The sequence below is a fragment of the Staurois parvus genome, unplaced genomic scaffold (genome assembly GCF_062004578.1).
Source record: "Staurois parvus isolate SC_StPar_1 unplaced genomic scaffold, SC_StPar_1.0 ptg000320l, whole genome shotgun sequence".
Lineage (NCBI taxonomy): Eukaryota > Metazoa > Chordata > Amphibia > Anura > Ranidae > Staurois > Staurois parvus.
In genome coordinates, this window is record NW_028318116.1 from 845,741 (window position 1) to 871,006 (window position 25,266).

Below are 25,266 nucleotides of genomic sequence, written 5' to 3' on the forward strand. Positions count from 1 at the left end.
TGTGTAGGCATTGTACTGCAGAAAATGAGTGACAGCGATCTGGAGCAGTGAATCAACATCAAATTTTGCATGAAAATTGGCAAAAGTGCGAGTAAAGTTTTACATCTGTTACAACAAGGCTTAAGGTGAACATTCCATGAGGTATTTTTGAGTGGTATAGGCAGTTTAAGGAGGGACGGTAAGATCTCCATGATGATGAAGGAAGTGGACAGCTAAGAACTCAAAGGATGGATACAAATGTGGACAGAGTGCTCAGATCGAAGATTGTGTGTGTGACTGATGGCAGGAGAATTGAACATGAACAGAGAAACTGTGCAGTAGATTCTAATGTCCTCTTCAATTTTCATCTGATCTTTTGAAGAATGCAGAGGTGTTTGATATTCATTTTTTTTTTTTTACAGTTCATTTCAGAAGTTAAATTGTCACACCTTGTACAGTTACTGTATAAGCTATGCTGTGAAATACATCAATGAAATACATATATGAGCCAAATATATATACCTGCCAAAGGATTTGTATTTTTGTTTAACCAGTTCTGAGATTTGCACAGCTCTGTCTGACCTGGAAAGGGGATCTAATCTTTTTCTGCTGCTAAAGGTACAATAGACTTCAAGAGGCTGATTAGAGAATTTCAGGTACTTACACTCTTGCATTAAAAATACATCTTATGGTATATTAGTGACTACATAACTCGAATAGTTTGTGCCTTTTTATATCTTCCTGGAGTTCAGCTTTAAGATTCAACTATTTAATAAGGTGCTGCTGGATACAAGTACATTTATACTGACAGAGTAAGAGTTTACTCAAGTTTTTTCTTGTGGGGTGTTGTTAATGGGAATAATGCGATCCATCTAGTTCTGATAACCGGAAGAAAACATGGGGTACTGAGGAGCTGGGTTCACTGGAGGAGAAATAGCCATTCCTTGGTTGGGAGCAGTTGGGTGTACATTTCTTTCCAGGCCACTATTCCCGATTACAAACACCTGCTGGGAGAGCAATAACAATAATGAAAGGTTTAAACAAGTATATTCTCAAAGGTAAAATCCACAATTGTAAGCCCTACAAGGACTGTCAAATCAAACCAAAAAATTGCAAAATTCAGACAGACCTGATTTCTTTATTATAGGTTTTTTTTTTACTCAGAAATGAGTATTTGGTGCATAGAGGGAACCTGTAAGGTAGTTATCTCACTGGTATTACTATCATAAAGTATTTGTGTTGATCTGTTTCCCAGGCAGGCAGCTTCTACACCCTACAGAGGATATCCACGGTCTCATTGGCTTGTAGTGTGATGTAACAAAAATTGAAAATGAAGCACCGCACCACTACTAGAAAGTCCAGATACAAGTCGAGAGGATCCAAAAAATAGCCAACTGCTGCCAAACCAGCTGCTGACAAGGCCTGTGCTTGCAATCAAACAATTTGGCAGATATACATTAACCCCTTCATGCCGGCTGCACGCAAATGTGCGGCCTCCCGGCATCTGGGCCTAGACGCCGAGCAGCCGCACATTTGCGTTCAATATACAAAATACATATGTGCTGAGAGCACGCTCCCACCACACATGTACTGTACTCACCGAAAGGTCCCGGTCTCCTCTTGCGATCGGGACCTTTCCCGATCATGTGACCGCAGTGACGTCGTGTCACAGCGGAAATTCTGAAAGACCCTCTGCACACTGGTATATACCCTTTCAAGCAGACTATGCAATAAATAGGGATATTTAGTTTACACATATTAGTTTACACATATTGCAATACATGCTTAAGCTGGCCAACTGTGTCAAAGTAATCCCTCTATGGCCAGTCCTACTCTGCTCTGCATTGTGTCCACAGTAGCATTTGCATAGGCAGAGCAGAGTAGGACTGGCCATAGAGGGATTAATTTGACGCAGTTGGCCAGCTTAAGCATGTATTGCAATATGTGTAAACTAAATATCCCTATTTATTGCATAGTCTGCTTGAAAGGGTATATACCAGTGTGCAGAGGGTCCTTCAGAATTTCTAGTGTTAATATGTGGTTACACCCCTTTAGCAAAAATGAGGAAGGGTTGTAACAGCGCAAACACTGCAAAGTCCTGGGAAATGGTAGTATGGGGTGATGGTGGTATTAGTGGCTACTGTATGAAGAGTGTAGGATTCCGTGTGGCACTGAGGGCAAGGCTTCCAAATAAGCTGTAGCAACTTCTGTAGATGAGAAAAAGGAGAGAAGCGCCTCTAAGTGCAATAAGTCTTTTAATTCAAGTCTAAATGTAGAAACACTCACATGTGTGAAGTAATCATAAGCATAAAAACCATGGTTAACAATAGTTAACTGTGGGGTGGTTACCACCCCACCGTTAACTATTGTTAACCGCGGTTTTTATGCTTATGATTACTTCACACATGTGAGTGTTTCTACATTTAGACTTGAATTAAAAGACTTATTGCACTTAGAGGCTTTACACCCCTTTAGCACCTGATGGATAAATGCATGCACTAGCTCTTGGGATTTGAGCACAGGGATCTCTTGTTTGTCGTGTCACAGCGGTCACATGACATTAAGCCCTGCCCCGTCCCGCCCATCTCCCGGCGCCTAAACTCCTCTTCACGCCGGGACGATCCGGCGTGAAGGGGTTAAAAAGTCGAATTCACTTTCTAGTCTATTCATATTGTTGTCAAACACAGTGTTGGGCTGAATGTTCGAGTTGTACCTAAGTTAGACTCCAACACTGACCGTTTGTGTGTTTGCTTAACACATGAACGATACAGGCGTTCGGCGGGCTGCAATGCGTTGCGCCCTGACAGTGCATTGTGATTGGCCAAAGCAATACACCTGACCACAAGTCAGGCACAATACTTTGGCCAATCATAACACAGGATAACACCACAAGGGGGCAGGATAAACCCCACCCCCTTATGATGTCATGACCATATTTAAGAACTGTCATCGCGGGGCAGCTGTCAGACAGGGAGCCAGCGTCGCGAGTGGAGCGTTTTGTTTTGTTTTTTTCTTTTTCAAGTAGCGGTGGGCATCGTGATTGACATTGGATCTACTTCGGGGTGGGGGAGGTTTTTAATTTTTATTTTTAATAAAGGACTGTCTCCTGTCATTTTTTACACTAACCTTTTTATTTTTTGTGAATGGGCTGCGGTACCATGGGGGGGGGGGATGGTGGGATCTGGCAGCTCCCTTGTTAAAGGGGGCTTCCAGATTCTAATAAGCCCCCCGTCCACAGATTCCCACAGCCCAGGGATGAGGGGAAGAGGCCCTTGTCCCCATCAACATAGGGACAAGGTGCTCTGGGAGGGAGGAGGGGGGGGAAATAAGCGAGCGCTGACCTGCCAAGGATAAGGGTCTGGTTGGATTTTGAGGGGAACTCTCATGCCAAAAGTTTTTTAAAAATGGTGTGGGGATCCCCCCAAAATCCATACCAGATCCGAAGGGCTTGGTATGATGGGAGGGGGGACCCCACATCGTTTTTTAAAACATGTTTTACTGTAATTGTCGAGCAATGCCAACAACTATTTTACATTCAGCTGACCTAATAATATAACTTATGCAGTATTTTAGTAACTGAGCGGTATCTTACCGCATACTCAGATGTGGTAATGTACTGCTTAGTAAATTGTTCATGTTCGAAGTTTGCGGTCGAACATTCTGTAGGTTCGGATGTTTGACCGCGAACCGAACAGGGGGTGTTCGACCTATCACTAGTGAAACACCCCCTGATGATGAGTGTGCTCTTGGACCCCTAAAATGTGTGGGCTACTTTTTAGTTTATGCCCTTGACTTTTACTAGAATAGTACGTGGACCTCTCAATGGTGGTGTGGTGTCTCAAATTTAATTTTTGTTACATACCATTTTAGGAGATTGTGCGGCTATATAAGGCCCCTCTGGGATTTAGGGGGTTATTTACATGTGATATGGGTGTAGCAAGTGCTGGGACTCCTACCATTGTCACATAAACTTGTTCATCTAAGGCAGCAACAAGCAGAAGGCTTTCTCTATGATGCTATTTGTGCTGTGTATGTCTGCATTATTTGAGTACTGACAGGCAGAGAGATCCTTAAGCCCGGGAAACACACTGATGGGTTTTTTTTTTCGTCAACCCAGCGTGCTGATTGAGAAAAAAAAAAAACTAAGGAGCTTTCTGTACTAATTATGCATTGTTCGTATGATCTCCCTGCTGAGCTATTGTGCTCCTTCAACTCCTCAGAACACACCGGCCATTGGCTGCGAGCACTGATCAGATGCAGATTAGCTGTTCAGTTTTCCAGCATGCCCATTCAACAGAAGCCAGACGTTAGGCCGTTTGTCAGAGAGGCTGCTGTACACACTGGCTGTATGTCACACGACATTTGGCCTTCGTGCACCAGCCTTCACTCTATTGGTCATGAGCTATACAGAAAGTTTTTCTCATTTCCTCTGTATACCTTTCAGACTGAATATGAAGCACACCAGGGCCTAGAGAGAGTATAGGACATCACAAAGACTAGTCTTTATCTGCATCTATCTATACAAAGTGAATAGGTGTTTTTAATTTGAACTGTAAGTGAATGGGGTCAAAATGTTTCTTGCATAGGGACCCTTTGCTGACTGCATCTTCCACTAAGTAGAAAATTCTCTTTAGTTGTTTTCCTACAAGGATCTATGACAGTGCTGCTTAATTTTTGTCCTCAAGTACCCCCAGTAGGCCATGTTTTGGGAATTCGCCTTGGATAAAATAGCTGTCATGGAGCCCTTTGCTGATGACATCTTCCGCTAAGTATTGGTGACATCTTCCGCATTGATGACATCTTCCGCATGGTATTTGCTTTCCTATTGGGATCTTTGCCTGTGGTTCACAACCTCTGTCCTCAAGTACCCCTAAAATAGCTGTCATAGGGCCCTTTGCTGACAACATCTTTCGCTAAGTAGAAAATTCAGTGTTTGCTTTCCTACAGGGATCTTTGGCCATGGTTCACAACCTCTGTCATCAAGTACCACTAGTAGGCCATGTTTTGGGAATTCTCCTTGGATAATATAGCTGTCATAGGGCCCTTTGCTGACAACATCTTCCGCTAAGTAGAAAATTCAGTGTTTGCTTTCCTACAGGGATCTTTGGCCATGGTTCACAACCTCTGTCCTCAAGTACCACTAGTAGGCCATGTTTTAGGAATTCCCTTAGATAAAATAGCTGTCATAAATACCAAGTCATTTGAATGGACTAAACGTTGTTGTAAACCCTTACAAATACCCAGTGAAGTGACTGACCTCGGGTGATACATACAGATTAAACAAATCCTCCTCCTTATGTTTTAGCTGTCTACCTTCAGCCCTCTTTTCTCTACAACCATTGAAATTGCTGAATTTACACAGGATCTCTCAGCTCTGAAAATCAGTGGGTGGGGAGAGGAGAGCTCTAACAGCTGATTGGAGGGATGGGACAACACCCCCCCCCCCCTTACACAGGAAAAGAACTGAGGCTGTCAATCTGCTGGAGGTCCCTCCCCATCACCATTTTTCTCTCTGTGTCAGGAAAACTCATTAGTAGTGACTCATGCAGATAGCAGAGGAATGAAGCAGCAGACAGAAATAATATAATACTTAGTACTGAGACAAGTAAACACTATAGAGGGATATGCTTTGTCCATTATTTTATGTCTGAGGTTTACAACCACTTTAATGCACTTGAGCACGGTGAAGGAATTCTTGAAACATGGCCTGTTGGGGGGGTTTAGAGACTGTGGTTGGCAACCACTAATCTGTGGTTTGGTGCAACCAAAAACATGTATGAAACCAACAGTTGTGGATGTGTTAACAGTCATGTTAATGCTATTGACAGACTGTATCATACCTGTCACTTTTGCCTGTAGTTCCACTTTAACACATCTTTAAACCAATAAACCTAAAGTATATACATGATGTGCACAAACCTAGAAAGTGAAAAAAGGCAAGGAGGTCTGATGAGATAAAAAATGATGCTTCTTACAAAAAGCCTCTCTTACCTGCAGTGGAATAGAATTTCCAATCATTGAGCTACATCCAAATGATGAGATGGAGATGGACACACACAATTGTAGCATGGTTGCGATGATCAGTGATATGAACACGGTCTCTCTGATAGCCTGCCACAAGAAGCATGGTAATAATATGTGGCATAATTGTATTTCAAATTTCATGTTCATGCATCAATTCAAGTTCTGCACAGGCTACTAAAAGTCTCCTAAGGGAACCAATATCAGTGTTTATCTTATCTCTCTCTGGGCAGCATTAATACTTAGTGTTACTAAACCTAGGACCCTGCATTCACTATATCTGGTCTCCCCAGACTCTGCATTTACTATATCTGGTCTCCGCGGACCCTGCATTCACTATATCTGGTCTCCCCAGACTCTGCATTCACTATATCTGGTCTCCCAGGACCCTGCCTTTACTATATCTGGTCTCCCCGGACCCTGCATTCACTATATCTGGTCTCCCAGGACCCTGCATTCACTATATCTGGTCTCCCCGGACTCTGCATTCACTATATCTGGTCTCATTGGACCATGAATTCACTATATCTGGTCTCCCACAGTACACAGAACATGGATATGCAATTATTTATAAACTGCTAAATATCTTTTCTCATAAGCAGTTAGAGCAGTCTTCTATCAGTGTCCAGCAGAGCACTGGTTAAAGCTTGTAGGAGTTTTCATTCTCTTACTGTCCTATGAGGCTGCATGACCCCTGACCCTCTGTCTGGACAGCTCTGATTTGGCCCTGTGCTGATCACATGCACCCTCCCAAGAAAAAAAAAACTCTCTAGCCACACACACCAAACTGAGCATGTGCATCTTGCCCCCAAGGCTCTGTTCTATCAGCAGATAGATTGTTGACTGTGGAAGAAGGGGGGATCAGAAAAAACAGGATCAAACATCCTTTTTACACAATGCAGTGGATTAACCATTTAGGTTGAACAGTGAGAGCATGCTTTACAAAAACATGCTTTACTGCATATCCAGGCTGATTTTACGGTTGTGGATTTAGTAACACTTTAAATTGTCCTAAACCCAGAAACATACATGTAATATATTGCAGCTCGCTAATCCTTAGATGTGGTGGCTGCATTTGTTTTCTTTTTTTTTAAGACTTTTTTCCCCCTTATTTTCACCTGTTGGTTGTGCCATTAAGTCTGTTAAATTTTTCAACTTTCTTTAGTTGTCCACCAAAAGTGAAAGTAGTTTGAGACGAACCATTTAACACTAACAGGGGTGCTTACAACAGTCAGCTTTTATTAACTTGTGTAAAACTTTCATCCCAACAGGAACAAAACTGTTCTGCAATTGCTTGAAATGTTTTAGCTGGAGTTCAGCTTTAAATTAGTTAGTCACTTATATTATGTCTATCTAAATCTACTAGTCCATCTAACTCCACTCTCTTTACAAGCTGACAATGCTGCTGTCCAAGTGTAGCTACCCTGCTCCTCCATAGAGAGAGCGGAGGACTGAGCATAGCCACCCTAAGACAGGGAGTGTGTTACTGGCTGAATCACCAGGTAAAAATAAAGAGAAAAAGAACCATAAAATGGAGAACTCAATCAGCCACCATATCCAAGGTATGTTAAGCTGCAATAGTTTTCATTTTTGCTTTTGAGTTTAGATACGCTTTAAGGTACTATTATAAATTTTCCATTTTTAAAAAATAATATTAAATGAGGCATAATGGAGGTGAGGTGCAAAGTTTTGCTTGCATATCATTTGGGTACCACAATTACTGAGGGGCTCTTGCACTGACTTTAAATCCTAGCAGGGACATCATCTGCATGTTTGCACCTTGTATTTTTCCATATGTTCGTGTGATTTTTTTGGTAGATGCTTTGAGTAAAGTATCATGCTGCAGCATATTTTAGGAAAAATACTCATCTACACTTTTTGCTATCCATTGCTAAAATGACTGTCACAGCTTTCGCTGCCAGAACAGTATGGCGTACTGGCCTACAGAACTGGCCAGGTCAGTACTCCATACTGATGTGGCATTCCTCCTTTTGGTTAAGATCATGGTCACTGCAGTGACCATGAACCTATAGAAAAACTGTTTAACATGCTCTGCTGAACAAACCAATAGCTGTGATCAGTGGCTGAAAATACGCTGATTGCAGCTATTTATCTTATATGCGACCCCCTCCCCCAACACTGCTGCTGCTCTGCTCTGTGTCTTCCATGCAGCACTCGGATGCCCTCCTCACTCCTTTCTCCTCCGCTCTCTCCTCTCCTCTCCTCTTCTCTTCTCCCCTTCCCTCCCCTCTTAGTTCTCTTCTGTTCTCCCCTTCCCTCCCCTCTTAGCTCTCTCCTCTTCTCTTCTCCCCTTCCCTCCCCTCTTAGCTCTCTCCTCTCCTCTTCTCTTCTCCCCTTCCCTCCCCTCTTAGCTCTCTCCTCTCCTCTTCTCCCCTTCCCTCCCCTCTTAGCTTTCTCCTCTCCTCTCCTCCCCTTCCCTCTTAGCTCTCTCTTCTTCTCCCTTTCCCTCCCCTCTTAGCTCTCTCCTCTTCTCTTTTCCCCTTCCCTCCCCTCTTAGCTCTCTTCTCCCCTTCCCTCTTAGCTCTCTCCTCTCTTCTTCTCTTCTCCCCTTCCCTCCCCTCTTATCTCTCTCCTCTCCTCTCCTCTTCTCTTCTCCCCTTCCCTCCCCTCTTAGCTCTCTCCTCTCTTCTTCTCTTCTCCCCTTCCCTCCCCTCTTAGCTCTTTCCTCTCCTCTTCTCTTCTCCCCTTCACTCCCCTCTTAGCTCTCTCCTCTCCTCCCCTTCCCTCTTAGCTCTCTCTTCTTCTCCCTTTCCCTCCCCTCTTAGCTCTCTCTTCTTCTCCCTTTCCCTCCCCTCTTAGCTCTCTCCTCTCCTCTTCTCTTCTCCCCTTCCCTCCCCTCTTAGTTCTCTTCTCCCCTTCCCTCCCTCTTAGTTCTCTCCTCTCTTCTCTTCTCCCCTTCCCTCCCCTCTTAGCTCTGTCCTCTTCTCCCTTTACCTCCCCTCTTAGCTCTCTTCTCTCCACTCTCTTCTCCCCTTCGCTCCCCTCTTAGCTCTCTCCTCTTTCTTCTCCCCTTCTCTCTCCTCCTATCTCTCTGCTCTCCACTTCTCTTCTCCCCTTCCCTCCTCTCTTAGCTCTCTCCTCTCCTCTTCTCCCCTTCGCTCCCCTCTTAGCTCTCTCCTCTCCTCTTCTCTTCTCCCCTTCCCTCCCCTCTTAGCTCTCTCCTCTCCTCTTCTCCCCTTCCCTCCCCTTTTAGCTCTCTCCTCTTCTCCCCTTCCCTCTCCTCTTAGCTCTCTCTTCTCCCCTTCTCTTCTCCCCTACCCTCTCCTCTTAGCTCTCTCTTCTCCCCTTCTCTCCCCTCTTCTCCCCTTCCCTCCCCTTCAATCCCCTCTTAGCTCTCTCCTCTTCTCTTCTCCCTTTTCCCTTTCCCTCCCCTCTTCTCTCTCTTCTCTCTATTCTCCCCATCACTCCTCTCTTAGCTCTCTTCTCTCTTCTCCCCTTCTCTCCCCTTCTCCCCCCTTTGCGCCAGATTTTTGTATGAAGAGTGGCATAAGATTCCACAAGATACTGTACCTCGTGACATGGCAAATAAATTGTCAACGTCAGTCAGAGGACAACAAGTACTGATCTGAGGAAACAGATTAGGGAAGGAGAAAATAAAAGCAGGAGAGGTGACAGGACAAACTCTGCTGCAGAGAGACACGCAAGACTTAATTATCTTATTTCCCTGAAATTTTCTCCTCTCTCCCTCAATGGCAGCCTGTGAACTTCAGCATTGTAAAGCTTCTGTCAGCCTTTCTCTCTATCTGAGCCAAGACATACAATCAAGGATACAAAGTTTGATTACAAGAAGTGACATATAGCTTTTGAGACCAAGGAGAGAGGTGAGTTTCTAGTATGGAAATGACTGTTCTCGGCTTCAACAAAGTGTCAGCCCCCAGCCAGCAAAAACAGGAATAATGCTGGAGACAATATACAGTACAGCACACACAAATTTTAGTAGCATAGTTAACCATTTGAAATGTGTTTTTGTTTTTTTTTAAAGAAAATTGTTATCAAAAACTGTAGCAGATGACTTTTAAAAGATAGCCACTCACCTGTCCCACGATCCCGCGTTGCCCCCGCTGCAGCCCGTTTCACCGCCCGTCCTGTATTCAAGGCGCCAGCATCTTCAGTGTGGGCACCCAGCTGTGACAGCTTGCGGCTTCACAGCTGAGTGCACACTGTGCATGTGTGAGTAGCACTGCGCTTCCTGAATGGCCCCTTTGTCTTCGGGGACCTGTCACGTGTCCCACAAGACATAGGTGAGGGAAGGTAGGAGGATGAGTTCCGTTTCCGATCGCGTAGGAGATCGCAGCAGAAGTGGGAGCGGGTACCTGTCAAATTCGGGTACCCGTCCCCCCCGCTCCCCAAGGTGCCAATCCTAAATGGGGAGCAGGGGACCAATCTTTAAAGCTGAACTTTCCCTTTTGGTGGAACTCCGAACAACGCTTATTCTGACACTTTTTGTTTAATAGTAAAAATTGGGGTTTTTTTGCCAGAAATTACTTAGAACCCTCAAATATTTTATATATATTTTTTTTTGCAGAGGCCCTGGTGAATAAAATGGTGGTTTTTGCAATTTTATGTCACACAGTATTTGTGCATCGGTTTTTCCACAGTAATTTGATGCGATAGAAAAAAGGCATGACAGGTCCTCTTTATTGAGAGATCTGGGGTCAGTAAGACCCCACATCTCTCCTCTAAAATGGAAAGCATCAGATTTAAAAAAAATTGATCTAATGCTTTAAAAAAAATTACCTTGTTTACATCGGTCGTGAACCGGAAGTGATGTCAATGACATTGCTCCTGACCTCCTAGACCAGCAATGGGCAAATTACGGCCCGCGGGCCGTATACAGCCCAGCGGACCTTTTAATCCGGCCCGCGGAGCTAGGCTCCCGCTAGGCTCCTCTCACAGTCCGCCCTGAAGACCGGTGTAGCATGAAAATCTGTCTCCTATGAGGATCTGTCCCCCTCGACGTATCTGCGCATGTGCCGGAGATCGCCGATCGGCTACTAATGCCTGAAACTGGCACATGCGCAGATACATCAAGGGGGACAGATCCTCATAGGAGACAGATTTTCATACTACACCGGAACGGCGCGGGAACACGGCGAGAGGAACGTGTGGAGCAAAGGTAAGTGAATTGACACAGGGGGGACTTGGGGACTTAATATGGGGGATGAATTAATATGGGGAATGAATTACTATAGGGGGGATGAATTACTATGGGGGATGAATTACTATGGGGGATGAATTACTATGGGGGATGAATTACTATATGGGGGATGAATTACTATGGGGGATGAATTACTATATGGGGGATGAATTACTATATGGGGGATGAATTACTATGGGGGATGAATTACTATGGGGGATGAATTACTATATGGGGGATGAATTACTATATGGGGGATGAATTACTATATGGGGGATGAATTACTATGGGGGATGAATTACTATATGGGGGATGAATTATTATATGGGGGATGAATTACTATGGGGGATGAATTACTATATGGGGGATTAATTACTATGCTTACTATGGGGGAATATTACTATACTTACTATGGATGACACATACACATCATTCATCTACTCTTGGTCCGGCCCCCAGGTCCAATATATGAACCCATTGCGGCCCTCAAGTCAAAAAGTTTGCCCACCCCTGTCCTAGACCATAAAGATGGGTGGAGACCATCTTTCCTCTGCTAACCTCTGTGGCCAGCCGCTTCCATCGCTTTATTGGTTCCCAGGCTTCCCAATGAGCCAGGTAATCCTAAGAACCACTAGAAAGTGGTGGGCGACAGGGGCAACTCCGCCACTTCTAAAAATGATCCAGAAGCTAATCAGCCACTCAGATCACTTTTAGCAGAAAGGGCAGCCATTGCTGAAATTTTTTATACAGGGGTTATGGTATCTAGCTGCAGCCATACGCTCTGGTAGTAAAATGTAAAAACAAAATTGGATCATGCTTTGCTGGGTTTTTTTGTCTTCCTCTGGATCAACTGTGGTTGTAGGATTATAACTTTTTTTTTTTTAATGGTTGAACTGGATGGACCTTTGTCTTTTTTCAGCCAGAGTAACTATGTAACTATATGACATTCCCAGTTAGGCAATTGGCAAGTGCAACCATTGGACTGTGTACATTTGGTGTTAATTACCTCTTCTTCTAAATATTCTAAGGTCAGCTTAACTTCATGAGAGCCATCCAGGCTGAAACTTCTGACATGTGGACTGTACAAGGCTGCATAATTACAACAATCTACAAGAGGAAATTTAGATATGGTTGTTCTCTTTATATTGTCTTTAAAGTGTCCCTAAAATAATGCAAATGAAACATTCACTCTTTTTTATAGAGCTAGCAACACAGAAACAAAGGTTCGACTCAACACTTGCCGTGGAGGTTGGTAATTATCCTCCTCTATTACGGCATTCAGCTCGATGGATCATTTTTGAGAAGCGATGGGGTTGTATAAAGCACATGTTTAGCACAAGGTGATGTTTTGTGGTGTTCTCAAACAGTGATGCCCTAATGAGGAGGTCCACTTAATACAAATTGGTTATTGTACTTACCCATAATGTAGCACAGGCGTCATAGCAGTCGTAATATTGATTCACAACCACATCCACTAAAAGGATCACAATCTCCACCGCGGACACCACTGCACTGATGATGTTGAGGGCCAAGCTAGTTCCGACCTGTGCCAAACCCATTAAGACATCACAGGAATTATCATTGTGGAAAGAACATTTAAAAACACAGTGGGGTAAACAAAGGGGTGGAATGCATGGCAGCCATAGTGAAGAAGATGAAATCTGATTCGGTGACATAAGCACCTGCATAATGTTCAATAAAAGCTTGTATCTTTTATTTAAATTGCATGGCAAAGCAGGATAAGGTTGCAATATTATTATCAAAACACAACCAGGTTTACATCCTAAAGCATAATTCTGGGCAAAATTACTATCCTCCTATGCAGTGGGGCTGTGCCCACACTGCATGGGTTAAATGCTAATTTTTGTCTAGGGGCTCGGAAAGCAAATATATACTTGCCTAATTCGGCAATTCTCTGAGCTCCAGACCGGTCCCTGCCACTCCTGCCCCCCCCCCCCCCGCGCACACTAGCAGTCTTGTGGAATGGGCTGTTCATGACGTCATCACACTCATAGACTGGCTTTGGATGTGAGGAGGGAAGGGACAGTCCACCGCAGGATGTGGGGGAGTGAAGGTTTCCAGAGAATCGGAGGAATGTGTAAGTACAGCTTTTCCGTGAGCCCCTGGACAAAACTAGCACTTTTGACTGTAGATCTGCTTTGAGCTGTCCACTCTCATTAAATTTTTCTACATGTGTAAGGGACTGCTTAAAGTAGCACGTTGCCCAAGTAAGAAAAAAATTGCCAGCAGTAAGATTTTTTTATCGCAGAAAAGATATACTGAATTAAATTAACAAAGAGTTGTACAAGCACAATGCTTACACCACTCATAAACATAACCACTATAAACATAAAAAGGAAGCAGACACTGCTCCTAATTAACAAAGGAGTGCAAGCCCCATTGTTAATTAGGAGAAATCAGTTCACTGTTTTGTGGCTGTGATCGCGCAGAGAAAGGAGAATCTGAGCTGCATACTCCAACCTCTTCCATGCCTGTTCCCACCCTCACTCAGCTTGGAGTGAGAGTGAAGAAAAGGGTTGTTAACCCTGCAGGCTCTGCCTGTGTAGTGTAATCACTGCATGAGCAGAGGAGGGATGTAACCTGTCTCACAGCTCACATCTTGTATTACAAGCATACCTCCCAAATTTTTGAGATGGGAATGAGGGACACCTATTTGCAAAAGTATGTAGGCATAGGCAGGGGTGGACTGACCATTCAAGCACTTGGGCACTGCCCGAGGGCCTGGGGTCAGTAGGGGCCCCCATGAAATGCCCCTGGTACCTTTTTTATAGGCTTTTTTGAGTGTGGGCAAGGACACGGGGACCCCATGATCCCCTATTGCCTGGGGGCCCCATGAGTTGTCAGTCCGCCCCTGGGCATAGGACACCCCCCTGCCATGCCCCCTTTAAGAAGAATTTTTAAAAAATCAGGAACCCACATTTTATATACAACTATATAGATCAGAACAAAATGAGGGACAAATGAGGAGAAAAGAGGGACTTTGTTCCAAATCAGGGCAGGTCAGACCTGTCAGGAATCTGTGGCAGTTCTATATGGAAAACTGCCATATTCTCTGTTAATTAGGTGCAGACCCTTGCGCTAATGTCTGTTTTACTCTGGAGGAACTGGCACAAATGGCGCAGGTGCACATGAAACAGGTTTATCTGCTTGCCCTCCAGAGGATTTACCCCCTTCCTGACCAGGCCATTTTATGCGCTACGGCGCTGTTACTTTAACTGAAAATTGCGCGGTCATGCAACGCTGTACATAAATTAAATTTTTGGCCTTTTCCCCCCACATATAGAGCCTTCTTTTGGTGGTTTTTTATCACCTCTGCTTTTTTTTTTATTTTTTGCGCTATAAACAAAAAAAGACTGCCAATTTTAAAAAAAATATGTATTTGACTTTTTGCTATTAAACATATCCAATAAGATTTAAAAAAATCTAATTTCATCATAAATGTAGGCCAAAATGTATTCTGCTACACGTCTTTGCTAAAATAAATCCTAATACATGTATTTTAATTGGTTTATGTGAAAGTTATAGCATCTACAAATGGAGGTATATATTCTGGAATTTGTATTTTTAATTTTGTTATACTAGTAATGGCGGAGATCAGCGACTTATAGCGGGACTGCGGTGGGCATTCTGACACTGGGGGGAAACGTACTAACTGCCACTGACATCTCCAGTGTCACCAATACAGTAATCAGTGCTAATAAAAAGCACTGAAAGTATACTAATGACACTGGGCAGTAAGGGGTTAACATCTTGGGCGATCAAATGGTTAACTGTGTGCTGTTTAACATTATGTGTTGTGGTTGTTTTACTAGAGAGACATGATGTGCAGAGAAATACAAAGCAGCATGCCCTTGCTGGCCGGAGAGAGACCTGTGTTGTTTACTCACAGGTCTTTCCCCTGTCAATTTTACACAGCGATTGCCGGGCGCTGGAGGGGAATCTCCGTCCGGGACCCAGTGAATGACATTCATAGCCGCAAATGGCAGCACAGTTAGGGCGGCACGTGCATACCCCCTACCCAGAAATTCAAATCACATATGTGATTTTGAGCAGCCCTGCCACCCTGTAGCAGTAGTTGTACTATAGGGCAGTGGGAAAGCGGTTATGCTGTATGCTTTTGGGGAGGATTAAAGTGAAAAAAGTGAATGAGTTAAGGATAGGTTCACTTTAAATTACATTAAGATGGCTCACCAGACAGCGTGATTCACTCTTTTCTGCTGCAATGGACAGGGATCCAGAGAAAATATACTGCAAAACAGATCAAAACAGATTAGACCCCTGTTCATTATACAGTCATAGCCAAAAATATTGGCACCCCTGCATGTTTATCAGATAATGCACCACTTCGCCCAGAAAATTGTTGCAATTCTAAATGTTTAGGCATTTTAATGTTTATTTCTTTTGTTTGTATTGGCATGACACAAAAAAGTGGAGAAACAAAATGCCAAATCTGACACATTCCACGCAAAACCCCAAAAATGGACTGGACAAAGTTATTGGCAGCCTCAATTTAATATTTGGTAGCACACCCCTTGTAAAAAATAACTGAAATCAATTACTTCCGGTGACCATGAATGAGTTTCTTACACTTCTTGACTGGAATTTCCAACTGCTGTTTTGAGATCTCTCCACTGGTGCTCTATGGGATTGAGATCTGGACTCATTGCTGGCCAGTTCGGTCCTCTTCAGCGCTTTGTCTGAAACCATTTCTGGGTGTTTTTTGACGTGTTCCTTGGGTTAGTGACCTGCTGTAAGACCCATGATCTCTGACGGAGACCCAACTTTCTGACACTGGGCCCTACATCGCACCCCAGAGTTCTTATGTAGTTGTTAGACTTCGTAATGCCATGCACACGGTCAAGATACCCAGTGCCTGAAGCCGCAAAGCAACCCCAAAACCATCAATGAACCTCCACTATGTTTGACTGTAGGGACTGTATTGTTTTCTTTAAAGGCCTCATTTCTTTTTCTGAAAACAGTAGAATGATGGGCTTTACCAAAAAGCTGTCATTTTGTTTTATCTCTCCACAGCACATTCCCCCAAAATGATTTTGGCTTCCTTAGGTAAGTTTTAGCAAACATTATTCTGGCTTTTTTATGTTTCTTTGTCAACGGTAGGGTCCTCCTGAGTCTCCTACCATAGTGTCCCTTTTCATTCAGATGGTTACGTATAGTGTGAGCTGACCCAGTTGTACTCTGTTTCTGAAGAACAGCTTGAACTTGTCTGGAAGTCGATCGAGGTTCTTTATCCACCATTCAAACAATCCTTCATTGCAATCTTTGATAAAGTTTTTCTTTCATCCATGTCCAGGGAGATTAGCTACAGTGCCATGGGCTGTAAACATCTTGTTGCGCACAGTGGACACAAGAACATTAAGATCTGTTAATTGATACAGGTGAGTTTATTTACAAATTACAGGAGCATCCCAAACGTTTTTGGGGTTTTGAGTGGAATGTGTCAGATTTGGCTTTATGTTTCTCAGCTTTTTTTGTCATACCTATAGAAACAAAAGAAATAAACATGGGAATGCCTAAACATTTGTAATTGCAACAACTTTCTGTGCGAAGTGGTGCATTATCTGACAGAAATGCAGGGGTGTCAATATTTTTGGCTATGACTTATGTAGTGTAATGTTTTAAGTGTTTTATGTGTAAATCAGCAAAAATTGTTATATAGGCCATAAAGATGTTAAAGCCGAACTCTGAGCTCAGTGCTTCCTCTTCCCCCTTTAGCCCCCCCATCCAAGCAGTATAATATGCTGATTTATTTTATACTTACCTTTTTCTGTTGTCTTTTGGCCAGGCAAACGACACACTGGGTCCTCTTCCACTTTGGTTTCCTCCCATTGGGGTAAGTTCTGGATGATGCAGAGATTGGCACTTATGTGATTGCATCAGCACCACTCTATGCATCAATACGCTAAGAGTACAGGGGGCCATGGTGATGCCTTCTAGGGGGCAAATCTATGAAACCCTGTGGTCTTAGTCTGCCCTCAGTCTCTGTGGTTGAATGGGTGGGGGGAAAAAGGCTCAAAGGGGTTCTCAGAACTGGGGAAGAAGAGCCTACAGGTGGTTGCCATAGATCTAAGGATAGAAAGCCTGCAGAGGAGTAACAAAGCTGGGGGGAATAAAGCTCAAATGGGGGCCACAGAGCATTAATTCCACCCACTCTCCCTCCCCCCAATTCAGAGCACAACCATCCCACCTGCATTACAGGCTGTTTACAGGTCATTCCGCTCTCCTTGCCTTGCCTTCAACATGCATCCCTCCCACCTGCTCAAAGTGCCCCTACAGGTAAATTGTAATAATGGTTGGTTTAGATGCAACCGTCCATTTGACTTGAATGCAAATGTGGCCATTGAGCCCCATTTTATCCCCCAGGTTCAGCTCTGTAGCTTCACATCCTTACAGCTTCTCAGAACACCACTGCAAGCGCCTTACATTTTAAGATAGACTTTTACAAATTTTCCTTACCTGAACCTAACAATCTCTAATAATATGATGAGTTAAAGACAAACTTTTCATACTTACTGCCACAGCTGCCCAAAAGGTGACTGCAATTTGCACGGATATGCTCTGGAAGTAAACGTAATCTGTGAACACCAGCACAATCCCAAATGCAACCTGCAGGTAGGCCATCAAAATCTGACTTATCTGAAATGTAAAATCAACAGGCATAGTTATGATTACCTAATGCAATATACACTCTCTGGACACTTTATTAGGTACACCTGTTCAATTGTTTGGTAAGACAAACTGCTAATCAACTAATTACATGGCAGCAACTCAATGCATTTAAGCAACTAGACATGGTGAAGACAACTTGCTGAAGTTCAAACCGAGCATCAGAACGGGGAAGAAAGGGGATTTAAATGACTTTGAAGGTGGCATGGATGTTGGTGCCAGATGGGCTGGTCTGAGTATTTCAAAAACTGCTGATCTACTGGGATTTTCACGCACAACCATCTCTAGGGTTTACAGAGAATGGTCCAAAAATGAGGAAATATCCATTGAGCGGCAGTTGTGTGGACAAAAATGCCTTGCTGTTGTCAGACGGGATGATAGAAAGGCAACAGTAACTTATATCAAAATGGACCAAAATCCCTGAGGAATATTTCCAACACTTTGTTGAATCGATGCCATGAACAATGAAGGCAGTTTTGAAGGCAAAAGGGGGTCCAACCCAGTACTAGCAAGGTGTATCTAATAAATTGGCCGGTGAGTATAGTTATCAAGTAAATAGCTTAAAGTTTTTCTTTCCAGGTAAAAAAAAATTACACAGTCATTTGCAAGGTCACCATAACATATGTACTTTGACATTATGCTTTTTTTCTCATAGTCTTAGATTATAACAGGAATTTACCTGCTACTTCTGCTCTTGTGCCTGAGTGATTCTGCCTCTGATTCAAAATTGTGGCAAACTGCACGATGCACTTATGGGTACCATTGTTCCTATTGGCACCCTAGATGTGGTATGATTCTACCGTGACAGATTATCGCGGCAATCATGGCAAAATTGTGCATTTAAAAATCACAGCTTCGACAGCTTCTGGTGCTGGAACTACAGGGGTCCAGCTCTAAGCCCAGGTACCGAAACAATCTGCTCATTTTTTCCCCTTTGTAGTGTTGGCTATCTTTGGTCCCACCAACTAAATAGCAATGGATAGACTATGTCAATTCACTACTCCTACGGGAAAAACACACCTATCAACATCGTAACGGTCACCGCAAATTTCAGCTTGTGTGGCGGAGCTGGCTAGATGTACCTGGGCTTGCTCCTTCTCTATTGTTAGTAGACAGGCTCTTGCAGGTGTGATACTTTACTTTATGGCAGATAACCCCATATATCCTTCAGGTGGTGCTCTCATATACCCATAGTCCTTTTCATGGAGTCTCAGGTGAACTACCTAATTACTTGTCTTTGGTTTTGTTTTTTATGTTATGTATTGTCAAGGTGGTCATGGCTCCTTGTATTTCATTTTCTGTCTGGTTAATGCTTCTAGTCTTTTATATGACACAGGATCTGTGCATCCAAGTTGTAACACTGCATATAATTCTATTTGTATCTTCCTGTTTTCAAGATTCTGTAAGCACTGTTTCCACTTTTAAATTTCCTTGACAATAAAAGTTGTTTGGATTGAAAAAAAAAAGGTAGTGTTAAAAGAGGGGAAAAGCTCCCCTAAAGTAAAATGCATACAGTATGCTCGCTTTACCATGTCCTTTACTTTACATAAAAGTCTCACTAGTGTGATATTATTTTATTAAGCAGATTAAGTTGATTATTTTTTTCAGTAAATTGATGGGAAAGCACAAATTCTGTTAAAGTTGTACAGTAAGCACATTCCCAATAAAAGCCAATGAGATACAAATGTATCTGCTGTAAAATGTAAGCTTCAGCTACACCCCTCCCTCCAAAAAAAAAAAAAGATTAATATGTTAGGCTATACTACAAATGCTAAAAGGTATAATGTGTGGGAGAGAGATATCACCAAAATGAAAAAAAAAGAAAATGCTCTGTGTGACTCAAGGGGATTTAGGTAGAATAACGCTCTGAGACTCAGGTGAGTCAAAACTAATGATTAATAATTTACATCTCCAACTCTAGCCAGCAGGTGAAGTTTTGGCTCCTTTTCAATGGTTATAACTCTTCCATACTCTACTTATAATGAGTTTTAGGCTATGTCCCCTTTATTGAGATCTACCTGCATTTCATGCACTGGCAGAGAGAATAAATGCCCTTGCAGGGCAATAATTGCAATTACTCAAATTCATTTATAATTAGCAAAAGCAGGGTGCTCATGAGAACAGCAGTACATAAACTAATGAAATCAAAGTCTAAACTTTTGCAACAATTTGTGTTTTAAGGAGAATATTCCAGTTGTAATGCCCACCCACATGGAAGAAAAATATATTTGAAATATATTTTAATAATATTCTTCCCAAATATATTGACATATATTTTTAATGCTACAATTTTGGCCATATTCAATATATTTCAAAATATATGTAAAAATATAAGTTAAAATGACTTTTTTATATGTAAAAAAAATTTGAAGAATATATTTAAAAAAAATACATTTTTTAAATATATTCTTCAGATTTTTTGTAACATATCAAGAAGTCATTGTAACATATATTTTTAAATATATTTGTAAATGCATTCCAAAAATGTTCCAAAAATGTAGATTTGTATTTTTAAAGACACATAGTATATTTGAAATGTATGTTTAAAAATATTTTTCAAATATTTTGTAATAAAAATGCAATTCAACATGATATGTGTGTGTGTGTAATTTTTTTTTTTTTAAATATATTGAATATGGCCAAAATTGTAGCTTTTCAAATATATGTCATTATATTTGGGAAGATTATTTTTAAAATATAGATTTTAAAAATAGATTTTTCTTCCATATGGGCAGTGCCGTGACAAGGTCATCCAGCTCCCAGGGCAAAGATGCCAAACTGCGCCCAGCCCCACCCCTATTCATGATGTGTAAGTTTATGGGATCCTATGCCCAGCAGTTTCTTGCTTGTCAAAATCATTGTGCAGCTCACTTTTAAAACTGTGCACATGCTGGCTGTCCACTTCTGGCTTTCTCCTGGACACTTCTGTGCTCGGTGGTGCAGGCTGTGCTCTCTCTTCCCCACCTCCTTCCTGCTAGTACAGCTCCTGTGTGTCTGTGAACACCGCTGCCTGCTTGTTAATATAGGAGCACTGTACTGGGAGTGAGTACACAGCCTGCACCATGTCTCGGCTCTCTCCTCCTCTCCTCGCTGCACCCAACACTGTCACTACTCTTGTCAGCTCTTTAACAGAAATAAAATGCCCCTTCCCTACAGTAAACCACTGCACCCAGGACAGCCATCTCTCCTGCCCACCCCTCGTCCCAGCCCTGGTGAAACCACCATACCAATCCCTACAGAGCCTTTAACTCTTCCTTACTTGTTTCATAACAAAAGGAGTTGTGAATGATATTGAGCTTCAAAATAGAACTTTACCTTTAAAGCCCATCTTCTGGCATAGATAATCCATTTTTCACAAAGACTTTTGTTTTCACTATGTGTATTTATCAATAAAATCACCATTAGCATCCACCATCCTTTCAAATACTAATCACTGAACACATTTTAAAAATGTATAAATATTTGCTTTTACCTATACCACCACCTCTGAAAAGATAGCTTTTCATCAGTAAACTCACCCCAAGAGCCTTTGGTTGTCCTTTCAGAAATATCAAATGAAATGTTGATTTTGGTTGTGGAGCTGATAGAGGGCCGTTCCAAATGGTACCAGGAGCAGCAACCATCCTTGGAGCATTTCCTGCCAAGGACATGTTAGACATTTCCTGTACAGCAAAAAAAAAAAAATCTGTTAAATTTAACTTACTAATAAAGTATTATTATTTTCAGTGATATTATTAAAGTATTATTTACTATTAATAAAAAAAAAGTATTGTCAAAATCTCACTTTTCTCAACAAATACAAGAAACAATGATTTAATGGTAATGTTCATTACCAATAAATCATTTTTGCTTGTGTTTTTTGAGAAAAGTGAGATTTTTTACGATTCTTATTTTTATTAAGTCACCACCAAAGAAAATAGGGAATTGCGCGTAGCGGTAAATTAAAGCTGCTAGAACATCAGTTGACACAATTGACCAAAGCATATATAGTATATAGTGCAGGGCTACATGTGACATAACACAAGCAGTGAAAAGTGTCAAATTAAATGTGAAAATAATATAGTTAACAAAAACACAACACTGACAAATTAAAGGACAATTAAACGTAAATAAAGACCAAATTGTGTGAACACCACTGTAATGTTCAAGAGTCCAATTCTAAAAGGAGTCACCATGATGGTTATGGCGTGACATGGCTAATGAACTAGCTCAGCTATCCACCACCTCTGAACACCATGCATGCTCACCAGAGCAAAGGGACCCACATACAGTAGGTATGGAGTCAAACCAGCATATGTAATTCTAAATCCGCCGATCAACAGGCTAAACCCATCAAGATGGACTTCCACCACTATCTGTTCCCCAGATCAGAAACTCCCACATACACATCATATAAGCGTGGATAGCAATCATAAACTGGCATCAGGTAGCAAGGACACATGTGAAAACATCAGGAACATAGTGTAAAACTGCCAAAAGACATCTTTATTATAAAAGTAATGCACTCAGAGTCAAAAGGATAAAAGCACTGTTCACAAATGTCCATCCGGGGAACCACACAGAGTACTTCCTGGATCCAAATACACAATTATGTCATGGATATGGACTCCACCCGACACGTTTCGTCATAATTGACATTGTGTGGGGCTTAGGAGCCATGTCCAGTCTTTGTCTCTTATTTAAGATGGCAATCAATGAGAGCTTGTATGTGATGTGATTCAAGCCTCACTTTGAGCGAAACCACACGTGGCCAAAACTGGAGTGCAGTATGCACTTCAAGCCTCGCTTACACTCAGCCTGATTTGAGTGATTCAAGCCTCACTGTAGATAAAACTATATATGACCAGAAATGGAATTCATAATATACTTCAAGCCTCGTTTTAGTTATTATTCAGCCTGATAATCTCCCCGTACTGCTGTCACAGGGAGAGGGGGGATCGAGAGGCGGCTGCAGCATTGAGAACATGTTACATGTTCCACACGAAAAATGGGTGGAACATGTAACATGTTACCAAAGGTGAACTTATCCTCTGATATGCCAGCAAATGACATTTCATTGGAAACTTCTCTTTAAAAAAAAAAACAGCACACAGAGACAGAAGCAGGCAGTGAAATGTCATTTGCCAGATATTTTCATTACTTTTTTCCTTTGTAACTGTCAGTGCTGTTGCAGCACTGACATTCACAATACAGAGAGGTGTCACTTCACAGGAAAGATGAGAGCACTCCCCAGGAATATTTTTTTTTTTTTTTAAGGAATTGGGCATTTTTAATATTTCCATTTAAGCATTTAAACAAATTCACTGCTCCTGATCGAATGGAATTTTTTTTTTTCACTTTGGTACATGCTCCCCATGGCAGTCCCCACACCCCATTCTATTTTCTTGACACCCCCTTGCCTGCTAGCCCAGAAAATTTGACAGATTCGACTCCTGTGGGGTTCAGGTGAAGTCCACCAAACAACCCTAAAACTGAATCCAGGGCAGTTTGGTTCATTCCTAATGATAATTATCTAGCTATGTGATTCAATATATTCAAAGATTTCTTGTGCTAGTGGACTGGAATAAATATACAGATCAGATGTTCTGACTTCATTTACTTCATTTGTTTAATGCAAAGACAACCAGACATAAATAAGTCAGCAATGGCTGCCTACAATTGTCTTAATTTCTGCATAAAATAGACCCCATCCTTCATTCACAGTATATTAATGCAAAGAGCGGCCCTATCACAATCACACTGGCACAATGTTTTTCATCACTGAAAAGGAGATCAGAGGAAAAAGAGGACCGTGTGCATCACATGATCAGCCTAAAGAAGATGTTTGAAAAAGTTAAGTAAGAAAATATCTATGCATTGATTTGTAAAGGAAACATAATTTTAGTGTAATTATAAAAATACCAAATTAAAGATTAAAATGTATTTATATTTATAGTAACACTAATTTTTAACATATCAAAGTAAAAAAGTGCATTTTAAGTTTAACATTTTTTTTTCTGTAGACAATAAAATAATTTTTTGTGTATCACCAGAAGAAAGCATTGTTTCACCTGAAAAAAATATATGTATTATGTATTTATATATGTGAAAAACAATGCTGCGCCATTCCTTACCAAGAATGCCTATACATATACACATGTGATTAATAACAGTTAGTCTGGCTGAAAAAAGACAAATGTCTGTCTATTTCAACCATAAAAAAAGTTATAATCCTATACCCACAGTTAATCCAGAGGAAGGCAAAAAAAACACAGGAAAGCATGATCCAATTTGTTCCTGCAGAGATAAAAAATTGTTTCTGATCCCCTGGGAGGCATTCAGATATTCCCTGGATCAACTTTACCTATAAATGTTAGTATCCAGTTATATTATGTGTCTAGGAAAGAATCCAGGACTATTTTCAAGCAATCTGCTGAGCTGCTAAGAACAAGCTCTTGAGGGAATCTATTCCACATTTTCACAGCTCTTACTGTGAAGAAACCTTTCCATATTTGGAGATGAAATCTCTTTTCCTCCAGACGTAATGAGTGCCCCCTTGTCCTCTGTGATGACCTCAAGGTGAATAACTCTACCCTGAGTTCACTATATGAACCACTGATGTATTTATACATGTTGATCATATCACCCTTTAATCTCCTCTTCTCAAGAGAGAATAATTTCAGTTCCTCTAATCTTTCCTCATAGCTGAGCTCCTCCATGCCTCGTATCAGTTTGGTTGCCCTTCTCTGTATTTTCTCCAGTTCCCCAGTGTTTTTTTTTTGTGAATTGGTGCCCAAAACTGAACTGCATATTCCAGATGAGGTATTACTAATGATTTTGAACGGGGGAAATTATATCTCTCTCTCTGGAGTCTATACCTCTCCTAATACAAGAGAGGATTTTGCTCTCTTTAGAAACCGCAGCTTGGCATTGCATGCCATTATTAAGCTTGTGATCTACCAGAACCCCTAGATCCTTCTCCACCATTGATTCCCCCAGTTGTACCCCCCCTAGTATGTATGATGCATGCATATTCTTAGCCCTCAAGTGCAGAACCTTACATTTATCAACATTAAATCTCATTTGCCACATAGTTGCCCAATTAAACAATGCATTGAGGTTGGCTTGTAAGTTGGAGACATCCTGTAAGGACGTTCTTCCACTGCACAGCTTGGTGTCATCTGCAAAGACTGAAATGGGATTTATAAATCCAGACCCTATATCGTTTATAAATCTATTAAAAAGTAAGGGTCCCAACACTGAACCCTGGGGTACACCACTGATGACCTTAACCATTCAGAGTATGAATCATTAACCAATACCCTCTGAATACGAACTTGTAGCCAGTTTTCTATCCATTTACATACGGATTTTTCCAAGCCTGTAGACTTTACCTTACACATTAGCCGTGTGTGGGGAACTGT

At 41.8% G+C, this 25,266-nt stretch overlaps 1 protein-coding gene across 1 annotated transcript; it reads right to left on the bottom strand.

The window, feature by feature from the left end:
* On the bottom strand, positions 1-21,513 carry LOC149457456 (membrane-spanning 4-domains subfamily A member 4D-like). Its single transcript, XM_089683672.1, has 6 exons — positions 21,382-21,513; positions 17,711-17,833; positions 15,371-15,427; positions 12,577-12,702; positions 5,971-6,090; positions 1-986 (listed from the first exon to the last, which is right to left on the bottom strand). Exons 1-6 carry the CDS (start codon positions 21,511-21,513, stop codon positions 852-854), a joined length of 693 nt encoding a protein of 230 aa, XP_089539798.1. The 3' UTR covers positions 1-851.
* Between the last annotated feature and the right edge of the window lie 3,753 nt (positions 21,514-25,266).